General features: G+C 39.9%; 1 protein-coding gene across 1 annotated transcript; it reads right to left on the bottom strand.

The window, feature by feature from the left end:
• Positions 1-9,112: 9,112 nt before the first annotated feature.
• Positions 9,113-14,430, bottom strand: LOC124256728. Its single transcript, XM_046690691.1, has 4 exons — positions 14,313-14,430; positions 10,659-11,087; positions 10,007-10,117; positions 9,113-9,527 (listed from the first exon to the last, which is right to left on the bottom strand). Exons 1-4 carry the CDS (start codon positions 14,428-14,430, stop codon positions 9,262-9,264), a joined length of 924 nt encoding a protein of 307 aa, XP_046546647.1. The 3' UTR covers positions 9,113-9,261.
• Positions 14,431-16,264: the final 1,834 nt, after the last annotated feature.

The raw sequence follows: 16,264 nt of genomic DNA, 5'->3' as shown, positions 1-16,264 counted from the left end.
TAACAAGTTGTATTCTGTACTGTAGAGTGTTTTGGGATGGGCAGTATCCCGTATTAGGAATATACGTAGAATCTTTCAGTATCTTAGACTATTGTTTTGATAAAGATGAGTAATAGATTCTTTTAGAAATCAGAGGGCGTACAATCTCTTATTCGTCTTTCAAAAATAAGGAGCGTCTTAAAAAGGATAGAATACAGGGTAAATTATCAATCTTAATCAACGAGGATCAAACAGGTTTTATGAATAGCAGGTATATTTGCAACAATATTCTGTTATATGATGCTATAGCATATACTGAGGAACATAATGTTCCTGGTGTGCTCTTACTAATAGATTTTGAGAAAGCATTTGATTCCATTGCCTGGTCATTCATTCACAAGTTTCTTGCCTTCTGGGGATTTGGAGAACAGATTAGGAAGTTTATATCAGTTTGTTATAAAAACATTAAAAGCTGTATGTCTATTAATGGTCAGGCATCAACATGGTTTGATGTTCAACGTGGCTGTAGACAAGGAGACCCATTGTCCCCTTATATTTGTATTCTCTGGGCCGAGATTTTGGCTATTTTGATCCGGTCCAGTAAGGATATAAATGGTATCTTGATAAATATTGTATTGCTTGTCTTGATTTCTTTGCTAAGATTTCAGGACTTAAAATTAATTACAGTAAAACACAGGTGGTATGGCTTGGTAGCATGACAGGTTGTAAGGACAAATTCATGGCATATCGTCCCGTTATGTGGAACCCTGAGACGTTTAAAATATTAGGTATTCTGTTTTGTACTGACTTTGTATGACTCAACTAAACTTAAAGAATAAGCTTCTTGAAATAAAAATGATTATCAACAGATGGATGAGAAGAATTGTAACACCAATGGGCAGAGTAGCAAATCTTTACTAGTATCTAAAGTGAACTACTTGTTGTCACTTCCCGGCCCATCAGAAGAGTTTCTTGCTTCGTTGAATAATATTCTTTTTAAATTGTTATGGAGTGGAAAGAGAGACAGAGTTAAGCGTACTAAAGTTTGTCAACCTGTGAGAAATGGTGGCTTGGGTATGGTCGATATCTTTATGTATGCTAAGGCCCATAAGGTGTGTTGGATTAGACAGCTCACTGGTGCAAGCAATCCTAAATGGAAGCAACTTTTTCAAGCAATTTACCCATTCATGGATTATATAAATATATTTGGTGCATCTTACTTCGAAGAAAAAGTAAAACTGCTTCATCTCTTTTGTTCATTTTGACAAGAAAGTAAAACCAGATTTATTAGCGAATTTTTAACAGAGCCAATATTCTATAACACACATATTAAAGTTAATGATAAACCTGTTTTTATGAAACAGTGGTATGAGAAAGGTGTCACTCATATAATAGATTTTTTTATGAGAATAAAGAAATTTTATCATTTGAAGAATTTAAAGAAAGGTACCATACTTCCACACTTGTTTTTGATTTTATGGTATTGTCAACAGTATCAAACAATATTTGAAGTTTCTTACTTTAGATAGAGGTCAATCTGACACTGTTTTAGATTATAGATGTACACTGCAGAAGTTGCATAGTCAGAAATCAGGGGCAAAGCATATGTATTGATATTTTCTGACAGAAGATCAGTTAAAGTGGGAAGCACTGTTTGATAATCTTAATTGGAACAGTCTGATTCGAACAACACAATATAGAATCATACATAGAATGCATACAACCAATACTTACTTACTTAAACTGAAGTATACAGAGAATGATTTATGTACAGTTTGCCAAACTCATAGTGAAACAATTACCCACTTGTTGTGGGGTTGTAGGTTTACCCAGTTATCTTGGAATGATCTCTGCTCGTGGATAAAGAAATGTTCACATATATGCAACATGAACCTTAGTAGAGAATTGATATTGTTTGGTGTAAAAGAAAGCATTGTTACGGACAGAATTTTGTAATTTATTCTGTTGTTTGCAAACTTTTTTATATGCAAATGTAAACATCAGAAATGCAAACCACAGTTTAAAAACATTTCAAAGGAACTCTTTGTCAGATATAAAAAAGAAAAAGACATATCCTTAAGTACTGCTGATAAATGTCATCGGTCTTGGATGTTGTATCATATTTTCTTCTCTTCAGAAGAGCAGCAATAGTAAAATGTCCTATTCTTTTGTGTAATTTTCATGCCTAAGACCCAAAAATATAATCCGAAGTCTTATGTCAGATATTAAAGGGCCTTGTGTTTTATGGATTGTATGTATGTGTGTGTGTGTGTGTGTGTGTGTGTGTGTGTGTGTGTGTGTGTGTGTGTGTGTGTGATTTGTGTGTGTGTGTGTGTGTGTGTGTGTGTGTGTGTGTGTGTGTGTGTGTGTGATTTGTACTAAAATTCACCTAAGTAAACTGTAAAGTACTGATTACATCAAATATGATACTAAAATATAAAATATTTCCTCTATGTCAATGACCTTCATTTCCCTGGCATGAAGGTCAATGCTCTGTAACAGGGGTGGATGAAAAAATGTTTAAAAAAAAAAAGATGAGTACAAGAATTATTACTGAAGTTTATCCATATTCCCAATAAGTATTTCTGACTTGCTCGCCACTTGACCTGCCTGTAGTACCTGACTGACCCTTTTTAACGTGCATCTTTATCTGTATGCAGAATGCTATTCATTTTATAGATAATATAATAAAATTACTATGCATTGTATATATACATAATGTTTATTACACAGACAAAAAGTGCAACATACTATACTTTGTTCATATAGGTACCGAATATTATGCATTTTTTCCGCGCTTCCTTCTTTCTAAAACAGGCATTGTGTATTCATAGCTTCGGCATGAGAGCCGTGCTAATTTAGATTTGTCAGTTCCGCTTGGAGTAGGCCCCATTGCTAGGTGTGTGCTCGAGGTACAGGAACCCCTTCCTCTATACAACGGTCGTGGCGAAGTGGGTGAAGTCAGGAGGTGACTTGGCTCATCACTTCCAGCCTGCTGATGGCGATCGCTGTAGACTGCTTTGGTTCATCGTGTTTACCTTGTGCACTTGTGGAGCTGTTCCCATCTTGTGGAGGTAGACTCCATCGGCCAAGGACTCAAAGTGGGCTTCAGTATGACAACGGGGAAGATCCCAGACAATGTTGGGTGAGTAATCTTCCCTGCTTTACACCATTGGATGTGTTCAAAGCCTCAGGAGACAAGCTGTCGAACTCAATGGAGGCTTTAATGTCCTTTAGTGACTGGATCATCCTACTGAAGCAAACTTGGCACACTCTGGGATTCGGGATACACACTACAGTTTCTGTACAATACCAATGCAATGCTCAGCAAAATAAACATCCAGATATAGCTATCTCAAACCTTTTCTATCAACTTCCCCTGGCCACTGGCCTCCATTCTGAGCACCAACTCGGAAACATCCTCTCGACGGCCATGAACTGTGAACGGATTTCTTGTCCTCCTTCTCCTTCCCTGGCAGGCATTGTATCGCTCCCATCTCTCGATATGTTTGCCTCATTCGCTGCTTGCGATAGATCTCAATACCCCGGATGATCCAGGTGCATGCAACATAACCTTGGTTAATGGTAGCTTAAACCATTTAATTCACATGAATCTACAAATGACCTAATACACCACTTGTGAATGCTCATCATTTGCTAACGATGTAAGACGTTCGTGCCCTGGATCTGGCTTTCTACGGCTTGTGAACAGATGGAAGTCTGACGAAGCAGATCAGAAGAAGAAGGTGGGTGCCTGCTGGATTGCAACCATGGCAATTCCAGATTTGTGCATTACCGCACTGTCCTTATGGAAACGCACTTTTCTCTCGATTTCCCAACTGTCTAATTTCGTCGCGTAACTGCCTTCAAAGTGCAGCATCATATATACTTCGTCTATTTTCATCCTTACATCCACTATACTGACACCCTCGCAATCTGCAAACATGAAGACCCCAACACGTGCCTCCTTTGATGTTAGTGCTTTCAAACGCTTTAGATGTGATTGTTGTTTGGACTGGTTGTGGTGAATCCAGGTTTCATTCATAGTCACAAGTCTTTTGCAGGAACCTTTCAATTACATCAGTTTCAAACAGAGCTAAAGTGTGCCTTGTGCAGTTTTTGTTCAGATGTCAGAAGCTATGTAACCCAACAGGCTGTTACATTCTTCATTGCCTAAGTGTCAGTGTTAATGGAATGTGCTCTCTCCTGGGAAATGCCAACTGAGCTAGCAACATGACCCTCAGTCATTCGCCGGCCAGTCATCACCACGTCGTGGAATCTCGGGATCATTTCTGAAGACAATTACGGAGAGGGCATCCTTTCTTGGTGTTGCATTACTATCTTCTTCGATGGTGTTGTCACAGTGAAACAATTTTCGCAGCTGTTTGCGGGGATACCTCTAAGACATCATGTAATGTCTTCGGGCTTGGTTATAAATAAATATTTTCAGACAAATCAATGATTAATTAGACTCATGTGACAACCTTAAACATGCATACTAGTTGTAAAAACATTACAACCAAATATATATACTCCATACACGTGGTATCAGTATGTTCGGACTGAGAATAGTTTTATGTCAGGGAACAGATGCCTTGTCAAACGACTGTCATTCATCGCGGCCCTGCTTATTACCTTGCCTTAGACAGACTATGCTACCAGATATGGCTGTTTGTCCTAACTATCTATATAGATAAGTCTTTCTCATGTATCTTACATGTCTCCAGGCATTTACAGACAGCAACGTGCACCAATTGACATTTCAGAGGTACTCTTGATCCTAGAACAGTAATCTGATCAAATGATATATCATGTTGAAGTATGAAAACAATACCATATTAAGTGACATCACACAATGTTATGATGGTTATGAAGGGAGGAAGGGTGATAGTTGTAGAACCGTGCTCATGGCTTTGTGTCCTTGAGACTGACATGTATGAAATATATAAACCGTCGTTGGGGTATATAAACATGTTAAAACCACGCTTTTAATACATGATCTTGTTCATATAGTGTTTACCTCGATTAGAGTTATCTTACAGTTTTCCCGGTTGCCATGGCGATAGCAACAGGTTATAAACGGGAAATTACTCTCCGCCCCTTTAGCGCGCATTATTATGGTAAAATGCTGCAATAGTTCATTAAGGACTTAAGGACATTTAATTCTGACTTGTAAATTAGGTATAAATCTTAATACCATATCTACAATTACAACAGAAGCTGCTGGTTTCTCAACGTACGAGTATAAATGCTCTTTGAACGAGATTACAACCTTTGGCTGTGGCACTGATACACTGCACGTTGTTATAGCCATGTTCTTTATAACATTCAAGACAAAGCACACACTAGTTTCATTCGTACACAACGCTTGAGAAATCATCTTTCACTTACGTGTTACAAGAAGCGACGCTACACTGCCCCGGAATACGTCTACTGAGGTGTCACGATATGGATGAAATATTGCCGATGTGACTTTAAATTTCAACTCACTCACTCACTACTGACGTGTCTGGAAACAGCGACGTTACACTGCCCCGGAATACGTCTACTGACGTGTCTGGAAACAGCGACGTTACACTGCCCCGGAATACGTCTACTGACGTGTCTGGAAACAGCGACGTTACACTGCCCCGAAATACGTCTACTGACGTGTCTGGAAACAGCGATGTTACACTGCCCCGGAATACGTCTACTGACGTGTTTGGAAACAGCGACGGTACACTGTCCCGGAATACGTCTACTGACGTGTCTGAAAACGGCGACGTTACACTGCCCCGGAATACGTCTACTGACGTGTCTGGAAACAGCGACGTTACACTGCCACGGAATACGTCTACTGACGTGTCTGGAAACAGCAACGTTACACTGCCACGGAATACGTCTACTGACGTGTCTGGAAACAGCGACGGTACACTGCCCCGGAATACGTCTACTGACGTGTCTGGAAACGGCGACGGTACACTGCCACGGAATACGTCTACTGACGTGTCTGGAAACGGCGACGGTACACTGCCACGGAATACATCTACTGACGTGTCTGGAAACGGTTACGTGACACTGCCCCGGAATACATCTACTGACGTGTCTGGAAACGGCGACGTTACCACTGCCCCGGAATACATCTACTGACGTGTCTGGAAACGGCGACGTTACACTGCCCCGGAATACGCGAAGGAAACAACTGCTAATTCCACGTGAACGTCAAAAAACTGTCTTAACAGTTCACAGTATTGGAGGATAACATCTGGCAATCCACTTGGCAAATACATCTGACAGAACAACTTGAAACATACGTAACAACGTATCCCAATGGTATATGTTGAGTAAATATAGAGGTACATTAAACGAGTTCCTGTTAATACCATTTTGGAATACAGTGAGTGTACTGTATATATACTTTACATATGTAATAAAACGGTATCTCACGAGTGCGATTACATCTAACTTCAACGTTAGAAAAAGACGCCCTTAGTATAGAAAGCGAAAAGAACATTTATAGTCGATGAATGCGACCAAGTGCTACGAACAAGTGTCAGTAAGCTGTTCTCGATTACTTTTCGATAAATCAATTGATTTCTTTGTTGATAAGAAAATATGGAACCCACCCAACAGTCAACTGTTCAAAGATCTGTGGCTTGGTCAGAAAACACCAGCAATGGGCGTCAAGGACCGTCAGCGTTCTGGTCCAACACGAGTTACATCTCCTTGCGATGATATAGCCCTTCATCAACATACGTCATCCGTTCATGTCAAGTGGCGTGTTAAAAACATCGTCGTTTGTCCAACAGAACGGTCAGAAATCGCCTATAACCCGGCCGGGTATAGAACCATTGCTGTCACCAGAGCACAAAGCGGCACAACAAAGTTAGTGTTAAACTTGACGTCACTGAAATTTGAGGTCATGGGAAAGGGTCCACTAGTCAGACGAAAGTTGATGATTGGTTCATGACTGATGGCCGAGCTCGCGTTTGCTGCCGCAGCAACACTGCATATCAACACCGGAATATCTTGGGGCAAGTTGACGGGGGTTCATTGATGGTGTGACGTCGTGCAATATGACTCTAAACTTGACCTTGTGATGATCCGACAAAATCTGAATGGACAACGTTGCATGCAAACACAAGGCCCGCCCGAAGTCCAGATCTCAATCCCATAGACTATGTTTGGAACTTTATGGGTCTCAGAATACGCCAGAGAGTTCCTCCAGTACGGAATCTTGATGTATTGGGACAAACCCTCCATGGAGAATGGAAGCAATACCTCAACGTCAGATTCAGCGTCTGATACAGTCAGTGAGGAGGAGTGTCAGTTTTTGCAGTTGGCGCAGGTTACACCAGATGCTGACATTGTGATCTGTTATTAACACTTAGGTAATGCTTCAGGATTGTGTGCCAGGATTTGGAAAATGACTGCACTTGTTAACGTCACACGACCATAGTTATTAGCACTACAGAATGAGTCAAGTTTTCGTTAGGTTTGCTATGAATATACTCCAGTTTTCCGTTCTTTTACGTTCAGTATTGCCATTCGATTATTCCCTGACGGACAATTTGTCCAGATATTAAGTTAAACAGAGGTTTGGATAAGTTCCTTTGCTACGATTAATGGTAACATATTGATAAATGAAAAGTATGGGATGTTGTGGAACTGTTTTTCATGAGAATGTATTGAATATTGACTTCCAAAGTTGTATAAATGATACTTTTGTAGACTGACACGTTCTCGGTAACCGTGGATATACTACACACAAGACACAGATGGTTGTAACGGATGAGGAATTGCTGACGTATTTTGCAACAAGCATCTATATTTCCGCTTAATCCTGATGTGTTTTGACGTTCACTGAGTTGCATCTCCATCCATTTCGCGTCAACCACCACCACCACCACACTTCACTCTGCTGTTTTCCCCTTATGACTACACCCGGGATTTTAAATGGCTGGCGTAAGTGTTTGACACGCTCATAAAAGGTAACCCACTACAAAATCCAATTGAGACCAGGTGTCTTCGCAGTCGGTAAGTATCGTAGATGAGTTAACGGCATACTTTTCTGACATATCTATGACTGGATAGCAGATTTATCATAACAGAAAATCCTTGCGATATCGATAGCGAACTATAGCCTTCGACACATCTGGAATAACAGACAGAACCTGTGTGACAGTTATGTGTGAATGAGAAGGGAAACTAAGCGTCTGCTGAGCGTATTATCAAGGATTTTACAGGCGAGTAGTTAGGAAGGTGATGGTGTTGACCGTGGACAGACTGTTTCCACCGAGGTGATGGTGCTGCTCTCAGAACAACAAGTGTGTTGTTTTGTGTGGAACTGAAATACATTTCACAGAGCTGGAACTACCTGTCGATGGGTGCATAAGTACTCTACAACATGTTCATACGGTTGATATCAAAGTTTGCCTGGTAAAAGCGGACACTTCACATATCGTAACTTCATCCTTTCAAGATGACTCTTCTTCCTATGCCTATTCACGAGATAATGACATGAATGTCCTGGGATGGTCAGCTCAGTCTCCTAAACTAAACATATTGTCTACTGACAACGTGAGAAACAACGCTCAGGTATAGCGTAAGCTTGAATCTAAGGGTTCTATGCCACAGGTTAAAATGTGCTTTATGATGAATGTACTTTCACCTTCTTTGCACAGTATTTGTTGTGCCGACGATCAAATTTATAAGTTCCCAAAAGGCCCAATTTACATGTATTTCACAAATATCACAAGTAGCTCTGCGTAGTATTTACGTAGCCACGCGGAAATTGTCAATTCTGGTAACATTCTTGCTCACGTTAAGATGTAATTTTGCCAGGGAAAGTGAATGACTTCGAAATCGTTGTATGTACAATATGTCTGAGTTGTACACTCTCTCCGCATTTGTTCCAGTGGTTGATCTTAGGAAGCTGCAATAGCGCACCGACGGATGGAACAACGTGTGTCTGTGAATCTTTGGTGTTTTGTGAACGAAAGGTCTCTATCCGGATTTGCCCATTGCTACTGACTCCCCCAGTCGCCAAACATAATCCCCCCGGTACCTGATGATATTATATTCTGTTTTGAAACAGAGGTGTATTATGTTGAAAAAGGTGAGTAATATGTGGCAAGAAAACAAACACTGTCAGTGTGAGCTTAAAATGTATTTAACAGAAAATGAACTTGCATTTGTATATGTTGTTTATGACACGGATTTGTGTCAATGGTTCTCTTGATTTACACCCGCAGGTCTGGTTATCTGGTTATAGCCCCGTGGTTGGTTGGGGGACTTGGTATGTCACATGAGGGGTGCAAGTGTTGTGACCAGCAGTAGGCCGCTGACGAGGACGCCCGGGCTACATCCAGAGTCCATCTGGGCAACATCAGTTGTGTTGACCAAGTCCACTTCCGTCACGTTAGCTCCAGCCACACCCGTCACGTCTTTGTCGACAACACCTGACGTTTCTTCCTCGACAGCACTTGGTTCGTCTTTTGTCCTCAAATTGGATTTGGCTTCTTCCTCGACAGCACTTGGCTCATCTATTCTTCCCAAATTGGAGTTGGCTATACGAGAAGAAAACGTATGTTTTTATTTACAACACATTCTTCATCTATCTATCTATCTATCTATCTATCTATCTATCTATCTATCTATCTATCTATCTCTCTCTCTCTCTCTCTCTCTCTCTCTCTCTCTCTCTCTCTCTCTCATCTCATCTCATCTCATCTCATCTCATCTCATCTCATCTCATCTCATCTCATCTCATCTCATCTCATCTCATCTCATCTCATCTCATCTCATCTCATCTCATCTCATCTCATCTCATCTCATCTCATCTCAGAGATGGGGTGGGGTTGTCTGCTAGGAAGGTCCAAGGTAACGTAGCTCTTGAACTTTTACCACTTTCGTGCAACGATATGGTGTGCTAAACCTGGATATAGTCAGGGGGAACGTGAACTCGACCGACGATAAACAATATCTGGCATCCCTGGGGGACTCCTCCCTACGAAGCAAACCGAGGAGCCGTAGGTCATCCTGATACCTGAGGAAGTAGTCGTAGAGATCACTGTTGTTGTGGTGGGAGTGGTTGTAGTGGTTGTAGTGGTTGTAGTTGTGGTGGTGGTGGTGGTATCAGACACACATTCGCTCTTCTCTGTAAAAACAAACATAAAAACGTGGCTCACCAATATGAAGTGCTACCACAGAAGTATATTGAACACCGGACACCTAACCACCTTCACCAATATGTGTATCTTTAAACCACTTGTCACGACGACTATCCAACTTGCCTCATCGTAATCACTACCTCAAAAAAATCTAGATACATATGTAAATCGTAACCAGATATTAAGCAAATCTAGATACTTAGTACATATCTGCATCGTGACCACCAGTTGAGAAAAACAAGCAACAATCCATTCTGACTTACACATATCGTGACCATCGCTCATGAAAATCATGCGTTCTCACTTACCTGTATTCCTCGCAAGAAAGGAGGATGAAGGCAGCCGCTGTCACACGCAAGTGCGATAAACCATTCCGACAAACTTGGAATCAAAACCAGAAAAGGTATCTCAGCAGCCATTCATGAAAATCCAAAGAGATGCCCGATCCCTTCTACATGTATATCGCAATCGACATTCCACATACACACCAATCTCTCACTTAGAAGAAGACGCACGTTTACTACTTACCAACACTTATAGAAGCCTGTGACAAAGTCCTGATTCCTGAGAATGTGATTGGGTCAACATCCTTTGTGTCTGCCCGCAGAATCTCGTCCTCACCTACCTGTAACCCCAATCCAAATGTGATCATCCGATTTTCCCATGACGCCCAAAACCATTGTCCTCTCCCACACATAGAGATACCAGCTGACCCGCTGCCAAGGGCTTCCGTTGCATAACTTATTGCATATGTGGTTTTCCCTTGTCCCGGGAGAGTTATTGTAAAGTACGGGACTGTGTAACTGTACACAGAAGACAGGAAGAAGTAACTTTCGCCACACGTATCCAAAGATAACACCATCGCTGAGCACCCGGTCAGATTGACGTTCTTGTCATGCGTGATGGACACGATGTCCTCGGGCCCCTGACTGTAAGTCACACTCTCCACAGTGCAGGCTGAAACACACAGGCGTTATCTTTATACAAGAGGCATGGTTCACATGTAGCATGCAAATGACGTCCAACAGACACTAAACCAGAGACTATAGGCACATTACCCAGTGCTTCTTCCTGTATGTACTACAAATACCGGTTTTGTCGTACCAATAGCCCTATACTGTCCCTTATCAGAGGCGACCTGCGACCTAACAACATAAGAGTCTGATATCGTAAGACGTATTGCGACCTAACAACATAACAGTCTGACATTGTAAGACGTATTGCAACCTAACAACATAACAGTCTGACATTGTAAGACGTATTGCGACCGACCTAACAACATAAGAGTCTGATATTGTAAGACGTATTGAGACCAATAACAACACAACAGTCTCATATTGTAAGACGTATTGCGAACTAACAACATAAGAGTCTGATATTGTAAGGCGTATTGAGACCTATAACAACACAACAGTCTGATATTGTAAGACGTATTGAGACCTTACAACATAAGAGTCTGATATTGTGAGACGTATTGAGACATAACAACACAACAGTCTGATATTGTAAGACGTATTGAGCCTAACAACATAAGAGTCTGATATTGTAAGACTTATTGAAACCTTACAACATAAGAGTCTGATATTGTAAGACGTATTGAGACCTATAACAACACAACAGTCTGATATTGTAAGACTTATTGAAACCTAACAACATAAGAGTCTGATATTGTAAGACTTATTGAAACCTAACAACATAAGAGTCTGATATTGTAAGACGTATTGAGACCTAACAACATAAGAGTCTGATATTGTAAGACGTATTGAGACCTAACAACACAACAGTCTGATATTGTAAGACGTATTGAGACCTTACAACATAAGAGTCTGATATTGTGAGACGTATTGAGACATAACAACACAACAGTCTGATATTGTAAGACGTATTGAGCCTAACAACATAAGAGTCTGATATTGTAAGACGTATTGAGACCTAACAACACAAGAGTCTGATATTGTAAGACGTATTGAGACCTAACAACACAACAGTCTGATATTGTAAGACGTATTGAGACCTAACAACACAACAGTCTGATATTGTAAGACGTATTGAGCCTAACAACATAAGAGTCTGATATTGTAAGACGTATTGAGACCTAACAACATAAGAGTCTGATATTGTAAGACGTATTGCGACCTAACAGCATAAGAGTCTGATATTGTAAGACGTATTGAGCCTAACAACATAAGAGTCTGATATTGTAAGACGTATTGAGACCTAACAACACAAGAGTCTGATATTGTAAGACGTATTGAGACCTAACAACACAACAGTCTGATATTGTAAGACGTATTGAGCCTAACAACACAACAGTCTGATATTGTAAGACGTATTGAGCCTAACAACATAAGAGTCTGATATTGTAAGACGTATTGAGACCTAACAACATAAGAGTCTGATATTGTAAGACGTATTGCGACCTAACAGCATAACAGTTTGACATTTTGTTATATGTCTCCTTCCCGTCTTCTTTCTTCTCCTCCTTGGCAGTTGGTTAGGCCCAAAGTTGACCTAACATTGACCACATTTACAAAATCAGAAACTAATGAATTGCAGTATAAACAAAAATTTAGTCAAATAAGAAATAAATATAATACATGTAAATCCTTATTTACAGATGGATCCAAGGATGTTGGCGCTGTAGCTTGTGCCACTGTCATTGGATCCAGAACAATATCTTCTCGATTGCCTGATAACAGCTTTATTTTCACAGCGGACGCTAACGCCATATTGACAGTCTTAAAATATATTAATACACACCCTAAATATAACAATACATCTGACTCTATTTCTTGCCTTCAGGCGATTAAAAATCTTTCTTGCAAACATCCACTTTTAATAGAAATTATTGAATTGTATAATGATCTTGCTACTGGCCAATACGACATCGTCCTCTGTTGGTTACCACGTTGGCATTTCTGGGAACACAATGGCCGATCTTACTGCCAAGGCAGCACTTAACAAATCTGTGACACCACTTCTTATCCCGTACTCTGATTACAAGCTACCATTAGATCTTATATTCGTGATCTGATGCAGAAGAAGTGGGACACTCAAGTAGGTATTAATAAATTATATGCAATAAAACCGTATATTGGTTACACCTACTTGGGTTGTCAGTCCAGATTTGAAGGGGTCATCATGCAACGATGTCGTAATGGCCTCACAAGATATACCTATTGAAAGGTGAGGATCCTCCGTTTTGCATCCCTTGTGATGAAAGAATCACGGTCAAGCATGTTCTGCTTGACCGTGTTGAATATTCCATCACAAGGGATAACTATTTCAAATCACGAACTATGGAGGATCTTTTTAATAATATAAGTTCTCATTTAATTATTGCATTTTAAAAGAATTAGATTCATTAAATGATTTGTAAATAGATAAATATTTTATAATTGGTAGTTTAGATTAGTAACTGAGATTTTTAGTGGCTGTACCCTCAAAGGGGGTTGAAGTATTGTAAAATTATTGTCCCCCTGAGAGGGTATGTAAGTCCCAAAACATTCAAAGTCAATTTAAATCTATCCAACCTTTCTAATCGTAAAATATGTGTGTTTTTAATGTATGGCTAAATGTGTCTAAACTGCTAACGGCTGAAGGGATGGTGTAAATCCAGCTAGGGTCCATGCAGGAAGCATTGTCCCTAGTATGGTGATCTACCTTCAGTTGTTGGCAATCTATAGCCGGTTTTTACATTGTCTTGTCATTTCTAATTAACATTTTTCAGATTTAATTACTAGTTTTAAATGGCTATCTATGATACACTAGTAGTTTTACTGTTCTTCGTCAACAGGTTTTAATTTCTAATTTTATTGATATATGATATAATCCGTAATTGTTCTCGTCACTATATGGCTGAAATATTGCCGATGTGACGTTAAATATTAACTCACTCACTCTGACATTTTGTAATAACATTTGTCTAATTATGCTCACGAGCTATAGATATAGATGATAGATAGATATAGATATAGATATAGATAGATAAACATAGATGGCGCTGCACCGTAGCGACACGCATGGTTACAGCTCTCCATGCCAGAAGAAAGACTGTGTTATTGTCTCGGATGAGTCATCATCATAAACGGATACAGTTTTGAAGTACTAACCACGGAGAAGATGTAAGCGGAAATGGAGTTGCGTCGCACTGGCAGTAACCTGTTTTTTGCAACAGATTACTTCCGTAGCGACCAGTGGCGTCTTTGACAATCAACATGGCCGTTCCGGCCGTTACGACGCGACTCGCTTTAGGGGGGACCAGCTTATTCAATTCCAAGGATTCAATGATGTAAGTCATTTGAAAATTGACCTGCTACCGGAATGTTCATGCAACAATAATAATAGTGATAAAGGAAATAACACTTCCAAGCCCAAGCGAGGAAAGAGAGGGGGGCTTCGACAAAAGGTGAGGACAGACCCTCTCTCCCAACAATCATTGTCAAATGTCAGAAGTCTACGTCGCCAAATAAATGAAATTGAGGCTTGTGTAAAGTATGTGTATGAGTTTCGAGAAATCTGTCTCCTGTGCTTTACGGAGACATGGTTGAACGAAACTGTGGACAACACAAGTTTGGAACTCAGTGGATTCGGATCGCCGATGCGGCTGGATAGAGATGCGGCAAGTACCAGGAAACGTGTTGGAGCAGGTGTGTGTATTTATGTAAACGAACGCTGGTGCGAGCAACACGTGGTTCGAGAATCTATCTGCAACAAGGACTTTTGTGAGTTTCACTCAGGTCATATTATCTTCCTAGAGAATTTGGACAAGTTTTTGTGACCACTGTATGTGTTCCGCCGGATGCCAATGTGAAACTAGCGGCTGACACTATTCACACCACTATGGACAAACTTAATGATTTTTCACCAGAGGCACCAATATTCATACTCAGAGATTTCAATGCAGGTGACTTAAAACATGTTCTGCCATCATACCATCAGTATGTGAAGTGTCCGACAAGATCTAGAAAAACTATAGCTATGGTGGTGTGAAAGACTTTTGCAAAGTCTCCGATGGGGACTTCTGATCACAATGCTGATTATTTAGTTCCTTTGTATCGTCAAAAATTTAATTCAGAGAAGCCAGTCTTAAAATATGTAAAGTCATGTACAAAAGATTGTTGAGAGCAGTTGAGAAGATGTTTTGATTGTACAATATGTTTGAACATACTAGTGATAATTTGAATATGTTTACAAATACTTTAACTGATCATATAAATGTCTGTGTAGAAAACATTGTGCCAGTCAAATGTATTAAAATATTACCTAATAACAAGCCTTGGGTAACTAAAGAGTTCAAATCAGTTTTAAGTGAAAAGAAAAGGGCTTTTTGTGCAGGGGGCAAGGTCAAGGTTAAAGAGATTCAGAAAGAGATTGCTTGTTTCACAAGGAAGTGTAAAGATGAATACAAAACAAAGATTGAAAGACAATTGTCTGTAAACAATTTACGTAATGCATGGAGTGGCATAAAAACTATCATTGGATCAACTATTAGGCCTCGACAGTTGGAATCCAGCGACGACATATCTTTTTCAAATGATTTAAACTCCTTCCAATCCCGATTTGATGCTGGAAATGTTTCAGATGAAAGGCAACTTTTATTGGAATCGCTTCCACCTAGTGAAATGTTAAATATATCGACAGATGATGTGATTAATTCATTCGCTAAGATAAATCCACATAAATGCTGTGGGCCTGAAAACTTGTTTGGGATTGTTCTTAAGGAATGTAGAGTGCAACTGGCTGTTATTTGTTTTCAAACGCTATTTCAGAAATAATGAATTCTCATAATGTTCCCATTCTTTGGAAAACCTCTAAAATTGTTCCATTGCCAAACAAGAAAAATCCGTCTGTTAATAATGACTTCAGACCACTGGCCCTAACCTCTTTTACCATGAAATGTTCAAAACGCATTGTTAATACCTTGTGTTGAATGAAGTCAGCCATGTTCTTGACCCATTACAATTTGCATACAGAGCAAGGCGTGGGGTAGATGATGCAACAATCACTCTATTAAACAATATCTATAAGCATTTAGAAAACTATGGTACTTATGTGAGAATAATGTTTGTGGATTTTTTTCATCTACCATTAATACTATTCAACCTCATTTTATTAATTGATAAACTTTTCAG

This window comes from Haliotis rubra, unplaced genomic scaffold (assembly GCF_003918875.1).
Source record: "Haliotis rubra isolate DU_JTF1 unplaced genomic scaffold, ASM391887v1 Scf637, whole genome shotgun sequence".
Taxonomy (NCBI): domain Eukaryota; kingdom Metazoa; phylum Mollusca; class Gastropoda; order Lepetellida; family Haliotidae; genus Haliotis; species Haliotis rubra.
This window is presented reverse-complemented; position numbering and strand designations above follow the sequence as displayed.

Excerpts from the sequence above, each read along its gene's own strand:
- LOC124256728 (XM_046690691.1), bottom strand. The coding sequence starts at position 14,430 with ATGACTTACATCATTGAATCCTTGGAATTGAATAAGCTGGTCCCCCCT. Across the intron at positions 10,118-10,658 it reads ACAGGCTTCTATAAGTGTTG|AGAAGAGCGAATGTGTGTCT; the intron begins GTAAGTAGTAAA and ends TTGTTTTTACAG. Across the intron at positions 9,528-10,006 it reads CTCTACGACTACTTCCTCAG|CCAACTCCAATTTGGGAAGA; the intron begins GTATCAGGATGA and ends CTTCTCGTATAG.